Raw genomic sequence first — 19,264 nt, 5'->3', positions numbered from 1 at the left:
ATAATTGAATATTATTTAAATTTATTTTATAAACTTCAATGTTATAGTCGTCTAAAAATTTACAATAAACAATAGGATATAATAATTGATAATATTTCAAGTTTAAAGGATTATATGTAATAATAATTAAATTTTTTATATATTTTAATAATAGATAATATAACTAATATATCTAATAATTATGAGAGAGGATTATATTTAGAGTATAAAAATGGATAATCTATAAAAAAATTGATAAAAATAAAATAAAATATTAATATTAAAACTTAAATATTTTGTAATAACTTACTTAATATATTAAATATATATATATAACTGACTAATAATTATTGATTAATAGTTATTCAGTATCTTAATGTATAGATACAAACAAACAGAAAAATATTGAAAGAGAAAACTAATTAAAATTTTTGTTTATTAAAAATGTCTAAACAAAAAATATTAATGTTATTTCTAAATATATTATTTATAAATATATTTTACATTAATGCACTTAACTTGAGCAACCTAACAAAAATTGAGACTTTATTAGCAAATGAGGTATTTAAACAAAAAAACTTATTTTTTATTATTAACTATTGTTTGATTGTATTATATTTTATAGTTACCGACTAAAAAGCTGATTAATGTGGACGCACTGAAAAAGGCATCACTGGGGCGGGTAGCCCAATTGGGCGAATTCTACGATGCCCGTACCGATAATTTTGTCGGTATCAATCTGTTTGCTACACAACTGGCCAAACAATCAATATCATCGATTGAGAATGCATTTACCGATTTGAAGTTTACCACCGATGACAGTCTACAAAATAAGTTTAATCAGCTGGACGTCGAGGCATCGCTTAAGTTGTCGGTATTGGGCGGTAAAGTTAATCTGGGTGGTTCGGCCAAATATTTGAAAGACACGAAATCCAGTTCAAAAAGTGCCCGAATATCGCTGATTGAATCGATAAATACCCGATTCGAGTCGATATCGGTATCGGACACATCGGTCAAACAAGTGGTCAACTTTGATGCACTGTCACAGTTTGATGTCACTCATGTAGTTACTGGTATACAATGGGGCGGTAAGATTATTGTAACTGTAGAGGACAGTAACCAGGCAAACGAGGACAATTTGAATGTACAGGGTAGGCTGCATGCGGAAGTACAGTACGGTATGACCAAAATTACTGGTGAAGCCAAAGTCAACTATACAGATGATTCATTTAGCAAAATTAGCAAGTACAGTTTCAATTTGTTCGGCGATATACTACCCGATAGGGTACCCGAAAATATTATTGACGCCCTATTGTTTATGAATAATACTCCGAGTCTACTGAAACAGGGAAACGATGGTAGGGGTAAACAGATTTTCTTTATGTTGACACCAGTGAATGTGTTGCGCCAGTTATGGGAACTGGAGATCAAAGAGTCGGCATTTGTTCACGAAATTAATGATCAGATTGTCGATAGATGTGTCCAATTGTTTGATGATATGAATAGTATTGAACAACAATTGAACGATTATTATACAGATATTTCGCAAAAAGAGGCACTAATTAGGGATGACGTCCTAACAGAGCTGACACACCTGAAAGGTAACTATAGTTTATATCAGACAATGACTACAAAAGTATTGAGTAGTCTATTGGTTGAGATCCGATCGGGTAATGCATCGGTCAGTGAATTGGAAAACATTTTGCTTAAATCGTTCAACGATTCCTATAGTAAGGAAGCAATGAAACTAAAGTTACAAAAATATAATATACTAAACAATCAGCTATTGTTGACTGGCTATGTGGCCAACATAAGCAGCCAATGTATAATCGATAAGCATACTAATTTGGAAAAAATGCTATTAGAAAATCAAGATAAAAATGTTTACGTACTCTACTATAACTATGAACATAATACTAGACTAATTCAGCAAGATAATATGGACGCCATTTTGTCGTATAGGACATTGGTTGATAAAAAAGTTGTCGACAATGTTTATTGTTCAATGAATTATGAGATTGTCGATGCTAATAAAACAAGCATGCTAAATCAATTGAACAGGGTTAACAATCGTCTACAGTTAGGTAACAATGACCAGGGTCAATTAAATAAAACGCAAGCTAAAATTAGCCTATATAAACATGGTAAGCTTATCAATGAAAATATATTGCCAATCGACGGCAGCAACGGTTTTATCTATGTCTGCGGCGGTTACGATGGCCAACAGTTTTTCGGTAATTGTCATCGATTTGACATTTTGCTGAACACTTGGTCGACGGACACGGAGGTCGACACTATGCTACATAAGCGACACTATTTGAAATTACTTGAGTTTAATAACATGTTGTACGCTATTGGCGGTAGAGATGTATGTATAAATATTTACTATTTATTTCATACTGTAAATTATTTTTTATATAAAAATAGTATAAGAAATATAATTATTATTCTTAAATATTTAGACTTATTTATCACTATTTCATAGTTTGCATTAATTAAATTAAATTATTTTTTCCCCCAAATAATAGTAATTTTCTATTTTCAATATTACATTATTATTATTATTATTAAAAATTAATTAACCAAATGTTAAACTTAATTATCTTAAAGCAAAACAGTACTAATTGGGTTGAAAATTACGATACTATCACTAAAGTATGGCGAATAGCATCATCGTTAAACATGCGTAGAGAGTAAGCAATCAAATAATTGATAATAAAAATGTATTTATTTATTAATTTTTTAAAATTTTTATTTTAAATGTAATTTTAGCGGTTTGGGCGCTGCTGTCATCAATAACACTATCTATGTTTGCGGCGGTTTATGCTATGATAGCGATCAAAGTATAGTAAAAACATTAATTAATTTGTTATTCAAAAAAAATTACTTAATTATAAATTAGTATCAAATAAAATACAAAAAACATCTATTAATATATTAATATTTTTTAATGTTATATATATATAGAGTATAGAAGTATCAATTCGTGTGAATACTATACACCCGAAGCCAATGAATGGATGTTTAGTAACCCTATGTCTGTCGCACGTGATTTCCTTGAGCTCGTGGCGCACGACAACTGTCTATACGCTATCGGCGGCTCTAATAATAATAATTTTGTCCAATCGGTCGAAAAATATGATCCCATAAGAAAAACCTGGACAGTGATGGCCAACATGAGTACTGTTAGGTTAGATTTTGATGTAGTTTTTTAAAATATATATATATATTGCAACTAATTGTCATATTAAACAAAAATATGCATTTATAATATAGTTTATGTATAGTTTAAATAATTTTTCGTATATCTGTACATAAAATTATTTTTTAATATCAATATTATTGTACTATTATTGTGAATTTTAAAAAAAAAAATGTTAGTAATAATTTTATAAATAATTGTTAGTTATATTTATTATAAAAAAAAATTTTTACTTAAAATTAAATTGCTTGTTTTCAAGATCATCATTTGGTGCCGTATCATTTATGGACAAAATCTATGTGTGCGGCGGTCGGGTAGATGATGGCGACCAAAGTTTAAACACTTGCGAGGCCTACGATTCGCAGGAAAATAAATGGTCGCCAATTGGTTGGTTAATACAATTAATTTATTTAGTTTTTTTTTAAATATAACATATGATGTAATTTATTATAATTTTATTTTTAAAAATTAATATATTTTCTATTGTTGACTATCCATAGCATCGATGCAAGTGTCCAGAGCTGAGCTACAATTAGTGGCCTATAATGACAAACTTTATGCCGTTGGCGGAACAAGTATGTTTTTTTGTATGAGGGTGTATAGGTTTATGTGTGTGTGGGTGAAGGTGTGGTAGTATATGCTTATTTTTGAGTGAGACATATAATAATTTGCAAAAAAATATTGATACATTAGTTATTAACATCACAATAGTATCAATCATTTTTACAATGTTGTATTTTGTGTGTAATTTTTTTATATGTTATTGTTGTTATTAATTTTTAAATTTTTTGTTGTTGTATCCTTAATATTATTAGATATTAATTCAATGGAGATATACGACTATAAATCCAATAGTTGGAGTTATACTATACCGTTACCAACAAATGTCTGGGCATTTGGGGTAAAACTTTATTTTTATTTTCTAAAAAAAATTCAATATAATATAAAATATTTAATTTTTAGTATCAATTTTTAATTATGTTATTTATTTATTTATAGGCATCAATGTTTAAAAAATATTAGCACACAAAAAATAAACACAAAATTTTTTTGTTATAAATTACATATTGTCTATAAATAATAATGATTATTCGGAAATATAATTTTTTTTAAGTTTTAATAAATAATTAAACGATAAATAATTGATAAATTTATATAAATACTATTTAAAAATATATTGTTTATTATTCTACTCAATGTTTTTATTTTATTAAATATATCATATAAATAACTTGACTATTATTTTATTCAAATTTTGTTTGCATTATTAAATCAATTAGTTTGTATAAGTATTACTGCATAAGTAGTGGATGTGTTTAATAGCGTAAAAAACATATTAGTCGTAATGTCCATTATATCGGCCGCTTTGAACACCAATCGGTGTCGACAAACGGACATAATTAGATCAAACTTTTGTTTATCATCGACAACACCACTGTTGGCCATACCTATGGCATGTCGATCGTAGTCAATCCTATCACTAATACCGTCACCAGTATCTGAGCCGATATTCGCTATCCTAGTTTCGGTACATTCGCACAGTCTGTCGGCAGCATTGCGCAAGTTTTGCGATGCCTGACATGTCATGTACTGGTCGGGTATAAGTGCCAACAGTTGCAATGCCAGTGCTAGGACTGTCAAACCGTTAGTTAGTTTGGAGTCCAGATTCTGGGCCATACAGAATACTACTGCCGACAACATAATACCCGAATAGACTGTTTTCAGGAACAATGCATAAGTTATCAAACCGTTTATAGTGTTAACTGAATCACGTATTTCCATAAGTTTGCGGCAAATGTGTCCCACTTTGTCACGTCTATTCATCGACACTGTTAGCTCATCGATGAGCAAACAGTATTGTTGAGACAAAATCATTATCATTGTCGTAACGTTTGATACGTTCAATGACATACCCATACCTAACAGGAAACTTATTATTAGTGATACCATAAATGACAGTTGAATCTGTAAAGAAAAAACAATATTGTTTTTTATTAATCGTACAAATATTTATTAATAATTAAAAATAATTTATTTGAAAATATGTTAATATTATACTATAAATAATTTAAAATAGTAGGAAAATTTAAATTATAATCTATATATATTATCAATAATATATATATAACAGTGATTAAAATTAGACATTATAAAATTAACTTGCACATAGAGTATAAACTATTGCAAATAATAAATAAGTTGATTTTACTCATTGTTTTATTTAAATTTTCAAAATTATAAAATATCTCTTAAATTTGTTATGTTATAATTTATATGTATATATAATTTATATTTATATGTTATGTTATAATTTAACATTGCAAGGAGTCATACAAAAATTAAGTTACTTTAGAGAGTGTTGAAAACGAAAACAATTTTGCATCCGAACAGTATGTATTAAAAAGTTTTCTTAACAACACTTAATTTTAATCACTGATATAAAATTTTATAATATTTATTTTTTTAAATGTTATAATATTAACCTGATCATTAATCAAATAATTTTCAGATATACCAATTATACCAAATGATAATCCAGAAGCCAGACAACTGTTAATCATAGTTATCAAAATTAATTTATACTTCATATTAGCATGGTCATCTAGTTTTTCAAATAATTCCATTATTACTGTCAAAAATTGTCGGCCATTTTTTAGCAAGATAAATTTATAGATGAAAAATTGTATCCAACTAAACATAACGGCCGACCCGAGTAGTCCCTGACTTACAATACTCCGGGTGCTTGTCCTGAACATACGTTCACTGGTCTGATCGTAAGTTAGTAATAGTGTAAATATAAATAGAAAAAATGCGATTATTTCGTAGCAAATTAGCATGTACCGTTTAAATGGCCAATTATTTTTGCTAGGTGATATTATTTCTCCTCTAAAATCAATTGATGCAATTTTTGTTGAATGATTACTATTACTAAACATACAATTATTGTCAAACTCATGCCATCCGCCATAAGTTGTGCCAAACAATCGATAAATGTTTACAATTATCCGGAATATTCTTCTATTAGATATCATATTATTATTATTATAATAATTATTGTTATCCGTAAAATAATTATTAACAATAGAAATATTAATATTATTTTTATATTCACTATTATTGTTGTTGTTGTTATAGATGTCTTGTTTGTCAATTGATAAGAATATTTCTTATTATAGTTATTATTATATTTAATATTTACTATTCATTAGACTATTATCAATATTTTATGTTTAGCTTCTGAATGTTAATAACATTATATTATTTAAATTCTTATTTTATAAATATATATTTTTTTTTTAAAAAGCAATAAAATTACTTACAGTATTATTAAATAATATTTCATCTAAAATATTATATTAAATAAATAAAAAAATATTAATATTAATACTGTACAACATTAGTACATATGTTTATACGTGTACACTATGTACAGTAATATCATATTGTAAACAAATAATTTTTTAATTAGTATTTAGCGTGTATAAATTGTATTTATTTATTTATTTTCTTAATAATTATGTCAAAAAATTAAAAATATTGTATATAACAAATTATTAGATATAATTAATAACATTTGTAAAAATATTTATTTTTTTACAAAATATATATTATTAATAACTAATATTAGTCATATATTTATATTATTTAATAAAAATTTAAATATTTAATATATTTCTATAAATTTATTTAATCAATTTTTGAGATTTTTATAAAAATGTTATTCATGATAAAAAAAATATTTTTATATTTTATAAACTAATACATCATTAGTTTCACTAGAAATTTATTGTATAATAAAAAACATCATTATTTCTATTTATCATAAATAATATATTTTTTATATATTTTATTATTATTATTATTACTTAACATGTATTATTGTATTTATTTTTGATTAACTAAAATTATTCTAAATAATAATAATAATAATAATAATAATAAATTAATAGTTTATCAATTTTATTGATTTTTTGTTGATATTTATGACACAAATTATTTTATAATTCATATTATATTATTTAATTTAGTGTTTTTGAACTTAAATTATGCCGAACCGTAATGCAATGATCTTTAAATACATATAATGTTAAAAATAATAATACTAGTTATTATACAGTATAATCATAGCTAATAATTATTAAAATACTAATTTACAGTTAAAATTAAAAATAATATTTTATTATCAAAATGTACTACAAATTATTTAAACTATAATGTTTTGAATTTGAAACATTTTATGTTTAATTTTAACTAAATTTTATTTAACTTTATTAGTATTTATTGAATCTAGGATATTTTTAAAAAATCAATGATAACTCATATATTTGGTAATAATTTATGTATATCTAAAGTAATTAAATAAAATAAATATATACTATATTTTATGGGGTAAAGTATTTAATGACTTTATCTTTAAAATCTATTGTTTTTTACTTTTGACTGTATATACTATTTATTTAAGGCACTGACTTACTAACAGCCTAACATCGATTATCGATAGTCACCAAACAGTCCCAAACAGTAAAGCCTGACCTAAATAGTCACAAATTAATTTTAATTAAAATAAATATAAACTGATATTTTTATAACTAATAGTTAATAAAAAAAATCAATTATTAAAGTTAAAATTTGAATACTTAAATAATATTTGTAATATAATATATTGATATATTAGTTTATATATAATATACAATATATTATATAATAAAAATCTAATTAATTATTATTCAAAAATTTAGTTATTTTGAATTATTAAATTAATTTTATAATATTTAGTGTTTTATTTACATATCATATATATACCATATTTGATAAATTTTAATTAAATACTACTTGTAGTTTAAATTTTATTATTCATAAAAAAATATTATTAAATATTATTTATGATAGAAATAAACATGAAAATTGTTTTTTTTGTCTTCTATTAGCTTTTAATATATATTTTTGTTTGTATAACAAATAAACAATTTAACAAAAACATAATACTAATTACAAAAAATTTATAAACCATAATAAGTAAAATATTATAAAAATTTTAATTATATTTATCAGTAGTAATTTTTTGTATTAATCTAATAATTTAGTTTTTACAAAATGTATAATTATTTTAACTGTATATTTATCATTTATTTTATCACATATTTCATCTACACCAATCAAGGTTATTGAATCAATTATTATTTATATTAAATTATATATTTATTTACGATTAATTAATTGTTTTTTGTATTAAATATTAAACAAACAAAAATACCATTTACCCAACTGTGCAGCACTACTATCATTATTAGAGCCAAATATGTCACAGGTTTCATACCCAGGTATCGGAGTATTTACTCACAATGATTATTGGCATAAACTCTATCGGCCTATAGTTATGTTACCGTTTAGTCCCAAACGTATTAACACATTGTTTAAGCTATACAGTCGTAAAAATCCTATTAATGGTCTACTAGTTAAACAGGGATCAGTACCTATTATTTTATCAAACTGTACATCAGATACTAATGGTGTCGGCGACAAACCGGTTAAATTTATTGTACACGGATTACTTGAAAATAAATATTTAAGCAAATGGATGATACAATTGAAGGATGCATTACTCAGTTATGAGGACTGTTATGTATTTATTGTTGACTGGAGTGATGGCAATTCACTTCCTTATGAACAAGTAATCTAATTTATATATATTTAATATACAGTACATAAAGTTTTTTAATAAAGTAATTAAATATATTATAATAAATATATATATATATAATAAATTATTAACATATTTAGGCAATAAGTAATACCCGAGTAGTTGGTCCAGTGATGGCGTTATTTATTAGTGAACTTATGGTTAGTTTAGTTTAAAATTTATTTCATTTGCAGATAATTAGGATTTAAAAAATATTAATTGTATATATTTATAAAATAAAAAGGATAAATATGGACTTCAAACCAAAAACGTTCACATTATTGGCCACTCATTAGGATCACATATAGCTGGTTATGCCGGTCAACGGTTGAACGGTACGGTTGGCCGCATAACAGGTCTGGATCCGGCCGGTCCTCAGTTTGAAGGTCTCAATAATATTGACGTCAGATTAGATCCAACAGATGTATTGTATATTTATTTATTTATTAATTATATATATATAAAACAATTATTAAATATAAAATAATTACATTAAAAAATAATATCAAAATATAATAATATTATTATATACCGGTATATAAAAATTAGGCCCAATTTGTTGACATCATACACTCTAATGCCGAAAAATGTAGACCACTTATACCGTTGATATCAGTTATTGATTCCAATGGTTACGGATATTTTGAGACATTGGGTCATTTAGACTTTTATCCAAACGGAGGTATATTTATATATATATATAATATATTGTTAATGAACTCATATATTATATTTTCTATAGCCTTAATATTATTGTTTTTATTTTTTTATATCATTTTATTGAAACCTAATTTTTTTTGGTTCACTTAATACTTATTTTGAATTTACTAATTGATTTGATTGATGTATATACCTATCTGTTCCCGTAATGATCTGCTGATCATTGACATCCAACTATTGGCCTAACCCCTGAAGTCCTATTCAAGTGATCTATCAATCAATTGTGAAGTCATACTCACTGAACCATTTGATATTTAGCCATAAATTGTCAGTCTTATACCAAATGACAAAAAATTGATCCATTGATTAGTGTATCTGTTATTTAAAGATATAATACCAATTCACGCAACCTAACTGATCGATCTGCTAATCAATCAGTTGAAGTAGAGTTTTGAATAGTATTAAAAAACTAACTAAACTTAAAATCACAACAATATATATATGTATATATAATATAATTTTTATCTAATATTTAATTAATAGGTGAACATCAACCGGGATGTTCTACAGAAATAATTACATCATTGTTATCGAAAAGTAAGAATTTTTATTTTTAGAAAAATAAAATTAAATAATTAATTTGTTTTTTCTAAAAAAAATAGTCAACAATTTAATTTTAAATATTTATTTTTATAAAAATGAAAACCATTATGATTTGTAGATGTATTGCGACAACTATTTTGTGATCATCAAAGATCTATCCTATATTATATGGCATCCCTTACCTATCAAACTGTTAAACCTATCAGTCATTTATGCACTAATAATAATGATTATAAATTAGGTAAATGTCGTAAGGATTGTCAGTTAAATATTATAAACTGTGCGGTAATGGGTGTCGACGCCATACAATCAGCTAAATATAAATCAGAAACAATGGGAAAAAAATATTTTTTAAAAACCGGTTCTCTTTATCCTTATTTTAAAAAAGTTTGATTAAAATAATAATTACATCAACAAAAAACTGTATAATAGTAATTAATATATATAAATTGTAAAAATATAAATAAGTTTGTTGGCTTTAAAATCAAACAAAAAAAAAGTTTTTAGATTTTCAAGTATATAGTTTTCCAATTTTATCAAAGATTGTCAATTAAATGTTAATAACTGTGCTGTTATGTGTATCGATACCATACAGTCAGCTAATTATAAAAGCTAAACATAAGGCAAACCAAATTTTTTGATACATGTGCTGAATACACTTATTTTTAATCCTAATTGCATGTAATAATCTTATTGTATGAGATATTAAAAGTGCTAATTTTTGTATTATATTATTAATATTCAATATATTTAATATAATACTATGTTTATAATAAATATAATTGTGTTTAGCAATTGCTTAATATTTTTTATATTAGCATTTACTTTTTGCATTTTCATTAACCAATTACAGATTTGTTATAATAATTAATATATTAATATACAGAAAATTACACTTTATTTTATTTTAATATCGGTTCTCATTATCCATATTTCAATAGTTTTCAATTATAATTAAATAAATTAAAGAATGTATATGATAATGTTTTAATAATATAGTTATATATAAAGTGGTGAAAAATAATTAAGCAAACAAATATAATTAAAAAATTATTTATAATTAATAATAGTTATTTTTATGTTAACATAAATGTTATTTATTTTTGATTTTGAGGAATCATTAAAAGTGTTTTTTCAAAATCTTAATAATAAATATTAAATATCAAATGATAAACCAGAAGCCAGACAACTGTTAACCATAGTTATCAAAATTAATTTATAATTCATATTAGTATTAACAATAATTAACAATAGAAATATTAATATTATTTTTATATTCACTATTATTATTGTTGTTGTTATTGTTAGATGTCTTGTTTGTCAATTGATAAGAATATTCTTTATTATAGTTATTATTATATTTAATATTTATTATTCATTAGATTATTATCAATATTTTATATTTAGCTTCTGATTGTTAATAACATTATAATATTTAGGTTCTTATTTTATAAATATTTATATTTTTTAAAAAACAATTAAATTACTTACAGTATTATTAAATAAAATTTCATCTAAAATATTGTATTAAATTATTAAAAAAAATATTAATATTAATAGTATTAATACATATTAGTACAACATTACATGTACAGCATTAGTACATATGTTTGTACGTGTACACTATGTACACTGTACATTGTACAGTAATATCATATTGTACACAAATAATTTTTTAATTAGTATTTAGCGTGTATAAATTGTATTTATTTATTTATTTTCTAATAATTATGTCAAAAAATTAAAAATATTGTATACAACAAATTATTAGATATAACTAATAACATTTGTAAAATTATTTATGTTTTTACAAAATTTATATTATTAATAACTAATATTAGTCATTATATATTTATATTATTTAATAAAAATTAAAATATTTGTATATTAATATATTTGTATACAATATATGACACAAATTATTTTAAAATTCATATTTCATTATATTATTTATTTTAGTGTTTTTGAACTTAAATTATGCCCACAGTAATGCAATGATCTTGAATTACATATAATGTTAAAATTAATATTATTAGATTATTATATAATCATTGCTAATAATTATTAAAATACTAATAAATGCATTTATAATTTATAAATAAATTTAAAATTACAGTTACAATTAAAAATAATATTTTATTAGCAAAATGTACTACAAATTATTTAAACTTTAATGTTTTGAAAAATATAAATTTAGTTAAAAACATATTATATTTAATTTTAACTAAATTTATTTAACTTTATTAGTATAAAGCAATATTTTGTCTGATCTAAATAGTCCCAAATTAATATTAATTAAAATAAATAGAAACTGATATTTTTATAACAAATAGTTAATAAAAAAATCAATTATTAAAGTTAAAATTTGAATACTTAAATAATATTTGTAATATATTATTGATATTATATATTATACTAATAATATATTGATATATTAATTTATATATAATATATTATATAATAAAAATCTAATTAATTATTATTCAAAAATTATATGCAATTTAGTTATTTTGAATTATTAAATCAATTTTATAATATTTATTGCATTATTTACATATCATATATATATATACCATATTTAATAAATTTTAATTAAATACTATTTATAGTTTAGATTTTATTATTTATAAATTTATAAAAATATCATTAAATATTATTTATGATAGAAATCAAAATTATTTTTTGTCTGCTTTTATAATTTTAATATAATTTGTTTGTATAAAAAATAAATAATTTAACAAAATCATAATACTAATTAAACAAATTTTATAAACCATAATAAGTAAAATATTATAAAAATTTTAATTATATTTATTAGTAGTAATTAAATGTATTAATCTAATTAGATAATTATTATTAATAATCTAGTTTTTAAAAATGTATAATTATTTTAACTGTATATTTATCATTTATTTTTTCAAATATTTTATCTACACCAAACAAGGTAATCAATTATTACCTATAATAAATTAAATTATTTATTTATTTACGATTAATTAATCTTTTTTAATTAAATATTAAACAATTAAAAAAACATTTACCCTACTGTCCCAGCACTGCTACCATTATTAGAGCCAAATATGTCACAGGTTTCATACCCGGGTATCGGACTATTTACTCACAATGATTATTGGCATAAACTTTATCGGCCAATAGTTATGCTACCGTTTAGTCCCAAACGTATAAACACATTGTTTAATCTGTACAGTCGTAAAAATCCTGATAATGGTCTACTAGTTAAACAGGGATCAGTACCAAGCATTTTATCAAACTGTACATCAGATACTAATGGTGTCGGCGACAAACCGGTTAAATTTATTGTACACGGATTACTTGAAAATAAATATTTAAGCAAATGGATGATTCAATTGAAAGATGCATTACTCAGTTATGAGGACTGTTATGTATTTATTGTTGACTGGAGTGATGGCAATTCACTTCCTTATGAACAAGTAATCTAATTTTTATATATATTTTATTTACAGTACATAAAGTTTTTAATAAAGTAATTAAATATATTATAATAAATATATAATAAATTATTAACATATTTAGGCACTAAGTAATACCCGAGTAGTTGGTCCAGTGATGGCGTTATTTATTAGTGAACTTATGGTTAGTTTAGTTAAGTTTAAAATTTATTTTATTTGCAAATAATTAGGATTTTAAAAAAATATTAATTGTATATATTTGTTAAATAAAAAAAAGGATAAATATGGACTTCAAACCAAAAACGTTCACATTATTGGCCACTCATTAGGAGCACATATAGCTGGTTATGCCGGTCAACGGTTGAACGGTACGATTGGCCGCATAACAGGTCTGGATCCGGCCGGTCCTCAGTTTGAAGGTCTCAATAATATTGACGTCAGATTAGATCCAACAGATGTATTATATATTTAATTATTTATTAATTATATATATATATATATATATAAAACAATTATTAAATATAAAATAATTACATTAAAAAAAATAATATCAAAATATAATAATATTATTATATACCGGTACATAAAAATTAGGCCCAATTTGTTGACATCATACACTCTAATGCCGAAAAATGTAGACCACTTATACCGTTGATATCACTTATTGATTCCAATGGTTACGGATATTTTGAGACATTGGGTCATTTAGACTTTTATCCAAACGGAGGTATATTTATATATATATATATAATATATATTGTTGATGAACTCATATATTATATTTACTATAGCTTTAATTTTATTGTTTTTATATCATTTTATTGAAACCTAATTTTTGGTGCACTTAATCCTTATTTTGAATTTACTAATTGATTTGATTGCTTATACCTATCTGTTTATATAAGTAACTGCCAATAAGTATCTGCTGATCATTGACATCAATTACTGGCCTAACCTGAAGTCCCATTCAAGTGATTTCTAAATAAATAGTGAAGTCATACTCACTGAACCATTTGATATTTAGCTATAAATAGTCAGTCTTATACCGATCCACGCAACCTAACTGATCGATCTACTAATCAATTAGTTGAAGTCTTGGATAGTATTCAAAAAAAACTAACTAAACTTAAATCACTTAAATCACAACAATATATATATATTTATATTATATATAATTTATTTTACGCAAAAAACATAAATAATTTTTTTCTAATATTTAATTAATAGGTGAACATCAACCGGGATGTCCTACAGAAATAATTACATCATTATTATCGAAACGTAAAATTATTTATTTTTAGAAAAATAAAATTAAATAATTAATTTGTTTTTAAATAAATACTCAACAATTTAATTTTAAATATTTATTTTTATATAATGAAAATCATTATGATTTGTAGATGTATTGCGACAATTATTTTGTGATCATCAAAGATCTATCTTATATTATATGGCATCCCTTACCTATCAAACTGTTAAACCTATCAGTCATTTATGCACTAATAATAATGATTATAAATTAGGTAAATGTCATAAGGATTGTCAGTTAAATATTATAAACTGTGCGGTAATGGGTGTCGACGCCATACAATCAGCTAAATATAAATCAGAAACAATGGGAAAAAAATATTTTTTAACAACCGGTTCTCTTTATCCTTATTTTAAAAAAGTTTGATTAAAATAATAATTACATCAACAAAAAAAACAAAAAACTGTATAATAGTAATTAATAAATATATATATATATATATAATATATAAATTGTAAAAATTTAAATAAATTTGTTTTCCAATTTTATCAAAGATTGTCAATTAAATGTTAATAACTGTGCTGTTATGGGTATCGATACCATACAGTCAGCTAATTATATAAGCTAAACATAAGGCAAACCAAATTTTTTGATACAGGTGCTGAATACACTTATTTTTAAACCTAATTGCATGTAATAATCTTATTGTATTAAATATATAATAAAGTTCTAATTTTTGTATAATATTATTAATATATTTTTAATATTCAATATATTTAATATAATACTATGTTTATAATAAATATAATTGTGTTTAACAATTACTTAATATTTGTTTTATATTAGCATTTACTGTACTTATTTTCATTAAAAACTTACCAATTTGTTATAATAATCAATATAATAATATACAGAAAATTACACTTTATTTTATTTTAATATCGGTTCTCATTATCCATATTTCAATTGTATTCAATTATAAATAAATAAAAGCATAAAAAGCATGTTTTAACAAAATAGTTATATATAAAGTGGTGAAAATTAATTAAGCAAACAAATATAATTAAAAAATTATTTATAATTAAAATTTTTTGTAATTTAACATTATAAACCATAGTAAATAAATTAAATGTAAAAATTTAAATGCAGTATTTTTAGTTATTTTTATGTTAAAATAAATGTTATATATTTTTTATTTTGAGGAATCATTAAAAGTGTTTTTTCAAAATCTTTAAATAAATAATTATTTGAGAAAATTGAACATATTTGTACTAAACAATGATAATATATAAAGTAATTATTAATCTATAATATAAATATAATATTATTAACAATTAAATTATAATCTGTTTTACATGTAATCAAACATTTTTAAAAATATTTTATTAGATAAAAATACCATTTATATTAAAAGATTAGTTCAATATTTATTTATTGTATATTACTTTTAGTTATAATTTTAAAATATAGATTTTGGTAAACTAGGGTAAAGTTTGGACATTTACAAAGAAACTAATTGCGATTAAAATTATTTAACTAATTGTGTTTATTATAAATTAAATTAGTAACAATTTATTTAAGTTTAATTATATTATTTAATAAATTTTAAAACTATAATATAATTAATTTTATTATTGCTATTTTTTTTTAATTAAGTTGGATAATTATAGAAATTAAATAAAAAATAATTTTAAAAACAATATATTTTATATTATTTCTTACAAAACATTTTTGTTAGAAATTACTCATAAATATATTATTGTATTAATAGATTATTATATATAAAAATTAATTGATATATTTATTTATTTTAATTTATATTAATAATCTTTACACTAAAATTAAATTAATAATAATATTAAAAATACATTTTTTCTATATTTAAATATTTTTTAAAAAATAACTATTCAGTATTTATATCAAAACAAGTGTTTTTTATTATAGCTATTGACAATTTGACAGATAAAACTAATATAGTTTACAATAATAGCTAATATAACAGTTTAATCACTAGAGTTAAAGTCACAATGTTAACTGAAAATTTGTCATATGTTATTTATATGTTTATCATTATTTTTATAGTACACAAATATCCTATTTTTTATACTAATAGGTAAAAGGTACAAATTATCAATGTCAATTGTTGCTTACATTTAAGTCCTAAAATTTTTGTGATTAAGACACAATTGCATAATAATATTGTTATTATAATGACAATAATATATTATTAAATATAGATAATACTATTTATTATAGAAGATATTTGTTACAAAATTATATATATATATATTAATTAATTAAAGATTAAATATGATAATTATTTTTTTGAATCCTATCCAAAATTTTGTATAAAAGCTATGCATAACTACAGTATATACTGTATTACGTGGCATAATAGTAATAATAATAATAATTATTATTATTACAATTATTTAACTAAAATATAGTAAAAATAATAATTAATTCCTTAATATCTTTATCCATTAAAAATGAAATTATTTATTTTATTAACTGTAATAAAATTGCTAACCATTGTTTATGCTAAAAGTTTGAGCAATGATAATGGTAATTGAAAATAATAAGATTAAAGATAACAAAAACTTATATATATAAACTATTATTATTTTTTAAACATACGTATTATAGGCATATTTGAAGTGACCTATCCTGGTATCGGACACTTTACACTATTGGACTTTTGGGATCCACTACACCGGCCGGTAGTACTGTTACCGCAAAGCCCTGACCACATCGCTACCAAATTTTTGCTGTACACCCGACAAAACCAGGATTCGCCGCAAACCATCAAACAGGGCGACCAACAGGCCATCAAATCAAGTCATTTTGATGGCAAAAAACAGACAAAATTTATTATTCACGGATTCTTTGACAACCAGATTGTCGGCCAATGGATGAGAGATTTGAAAACAGAATTTCTGAAATCAAGCGATTGTAATGTCTTTCTTGTAGACTGGAGTGGCGGTAATGGTATGCCTTATGTTCAGGTTAGGACTATTTAGTAGTAGTAGTAGTAGTAGTGATACTTAAACTATACTAATGATAATAATTACTAATATAAAACTATATTAATATTATTTACTGATATAATATAGGCAACGGCTAATACTAAAGTGGTGGGACCAGTGTTGGCATTGTTTATCGAAGATATCAAAGTAAGATATAAAATATTAATAGATATTTTATCATTTAAAAAAATATTAGCTATAATACTAAATTTTTTATTGAATTGCATTTTTTATATAATGATAATTATAGGCAGCGGTCGATATTAATTTAAATGACGTTCAAATACTTGGCCACTCATTGGGTGCACATATAGCTGGTTATGCCGGTCAACGATTGAATGGTAAGGTCGGTCGCATTACTGGTATGGATCCGGCCGGTCCTTACTATGAAGGTTTGGCCAATAAAGATGCCAAACTTGACTCCACTGATGTATGTACTGTATATGTATAAAAGATTACCAATTTTTTATTTAAAAAAATCATTTTAACTTAAATTTTAGGCCCTATTTGTTGACGCCATTCACAGTGATGGCCGCCATCTGGAAACACTGCCCGACGTAGGCTTCGGTATGATGGAAACATCCGGTCATTTAGACTTTTACCCGAACGGCGGTCACAACCAGCCGGGCTGTGAAAACGAAAAGTGGACAACAATTGCTACCGACGGTAATGTTTTGTTGTGAACAACAATTTTTTATCTTAGTTTTTGCGATAAACTAATTTATTAGATATATCATTGTAGGTCTGTTTGAAGGCGTCCGACGCTTCTCCTCATGTAATCATCAGAGAGCTGTCGACTTTTATAAGGCGACAATCAATGCGGCGCCGACTACTGGTATTGGCCACCAGTGCACCGATTTTGATGCATTCAAAGCTGGAAAGTGTGTCGACTGTGGTTCAGATGGTGTCAAATGTGCTCAAATTGGTGTCAATGCTGTCATATCGGAAAAATATGAGAAGCAAACTGTGGGAACAAAATATTTTTTGAAAACTACAAATAAATATCCATATTTTAACTAAAAAAACAATATATGTATAAATTAGAAAAAATAAGTAAATATAAATATCTATTTAATTTTTAAAAATCTTAATTTAATACTGTATTTTAAACATTAATAAAATAATAATTTATAGTTTATAATTTATTAATCATTAAAAAATTGAAATATATTTATAAATTTTTTAAAAAAAATTATGTACACCTGTTAATAATAATATAAATTTTAGATGTGATGTATAATCTAAATAATTTGTTTTAATAATCCTATTGTAGCAAAAAATAAAACAAAAAATATTTTAAATCTAATAATATTTGTTTTAAAAAAACTTTAAATAAGAAATATTTATATGTTTGAATGCTTTTAGCAAAAAAAATATTTTCGTTATTTAAGTTTTTATCTATTAACAAATATCATTAAATATAAATTATTTTAT

General features: G+C 23.1%; 4 protein-coding genes across 4 annotated transcripts; all 4 read left to right on the top strand.

Annotated features, from left to right (window-relative positions):
* Window positions 1-341: 341 nt before the first annotated feature.
* Window positions 342-4,363, top strand: LOC128951849 (uncharacterized). The gene is made up of 9 exons (XM_054297131.1): window positions 342-540; window positions 605-2,347; window positions 2,590-2,672; window positions 2,752-2,822; window positions 2,947-3,169; window positions 3,441-3,568; window positions 3,682-3,756; window positions 3,997-4,082; window positions 4,181-4,363. The coding sequence occupies exons 1-9, from the start codon at window positions 424-426 to the stop codon at window positions 4,202-4,204; spliced, it is 2,550 nt and encodes an 849-aa protein (XP_054153106.1). The 5' UTR covers window positions 342-423; the 3' UTR covers window positions 4,205-4,363.
* A 3,961-nt stretch (window positions 4,364-8,324) lies between these two features.
* On the top strand, window positions 8,325-10,517 carry LOC128951377 (pancreatic triacylglycerol lipase-like). Its single transcript, XM_054296625.1, has 7 exons — window positions 8,325-8,342; window positions 8,455-8,852; window positions 8,963-9,022; window positions 9,106-9,285; window positions 9,411-9,543; window positions 10,065-10,118; window positions 10,243-10,517. Exons 2-7 carry the CDS (start codon window positions 8,481-8,483, stop codon window positions 10,515-10,517), a joined length of 1,074 nt encoding a protein of 357 aa, XP_054152600.1. The 5' UTR covers window positions 8,325-8,342; window positions 8,455-8,480.
* Window positions 10,518-13,204: 2,687 nt separating this feature from the next.
* LOC128951376 (pancreatic triacylglycerol lipase-like) lies at window positions 13,205-14,209 on the top strand (the record flags this gene model as incomplete). Its single annotated transcript, XM_054296624.1, has 4 exons — window positions 13,205-13,576; window positions 13,680-13,739; window positions 13,833-14,012; window positions 14,150-14,209. Coding segments are annotated over exons 1-4 (672 nt in total), but the record flags the coding sequence as incomplete, so codon positions are not given.
* A 3,046-nt stretch (window positions 14,210-17,255) lies between these two features.
* On the top strand, window positions 17,256-19,089 carry LOC128951374 (pancreatic triacylglycerol lipase-like). The gene is made up of 7 exons (XM_054296623.1): window positions 17,256-17,369; window positions 17,451-17,809; window positions 17,918-17,977; window positions 18,081-18,260; window positions 18,331-18,496; window positions 18,573-18,836; window positions 19,058-19,089. Exons 1-7 carry the CDS (start codon window positions 17,294-17,296, stop codon window positions 19,087-19,089), a joined length of 1,137 nt encoding a protein of 378 aa, XP_054152598.1. The 5' UTR covers window positions 17,256-17,293.
* Window positions 19,090-19,264: the final 175 nt, after the last annotated feature.

Source organism: Oppia nitens, unplaced genomic scaffold (genome assembly GCF_028296485.1).
Source record: "Oppia nitens isolate AA-2021 unplaced genomic scaffold, nextdenovo-longstitch-racon4-pilon3 scaffold1_pilon_pilon_pilon, whole genome shotgun sequence".
Classification (NCBI taxonomy): domain Eukaryota; kingdom Metazoa; phylum Arthropoda; class Arachnida; order Sarcoptiformes; family Oppiidae; genus Oppia; species Oppia nitens.
Note: the sequence above shows the minus strand (reverse complement) of the source record. Positions and strands in the feature narration are given on the sequence as shown.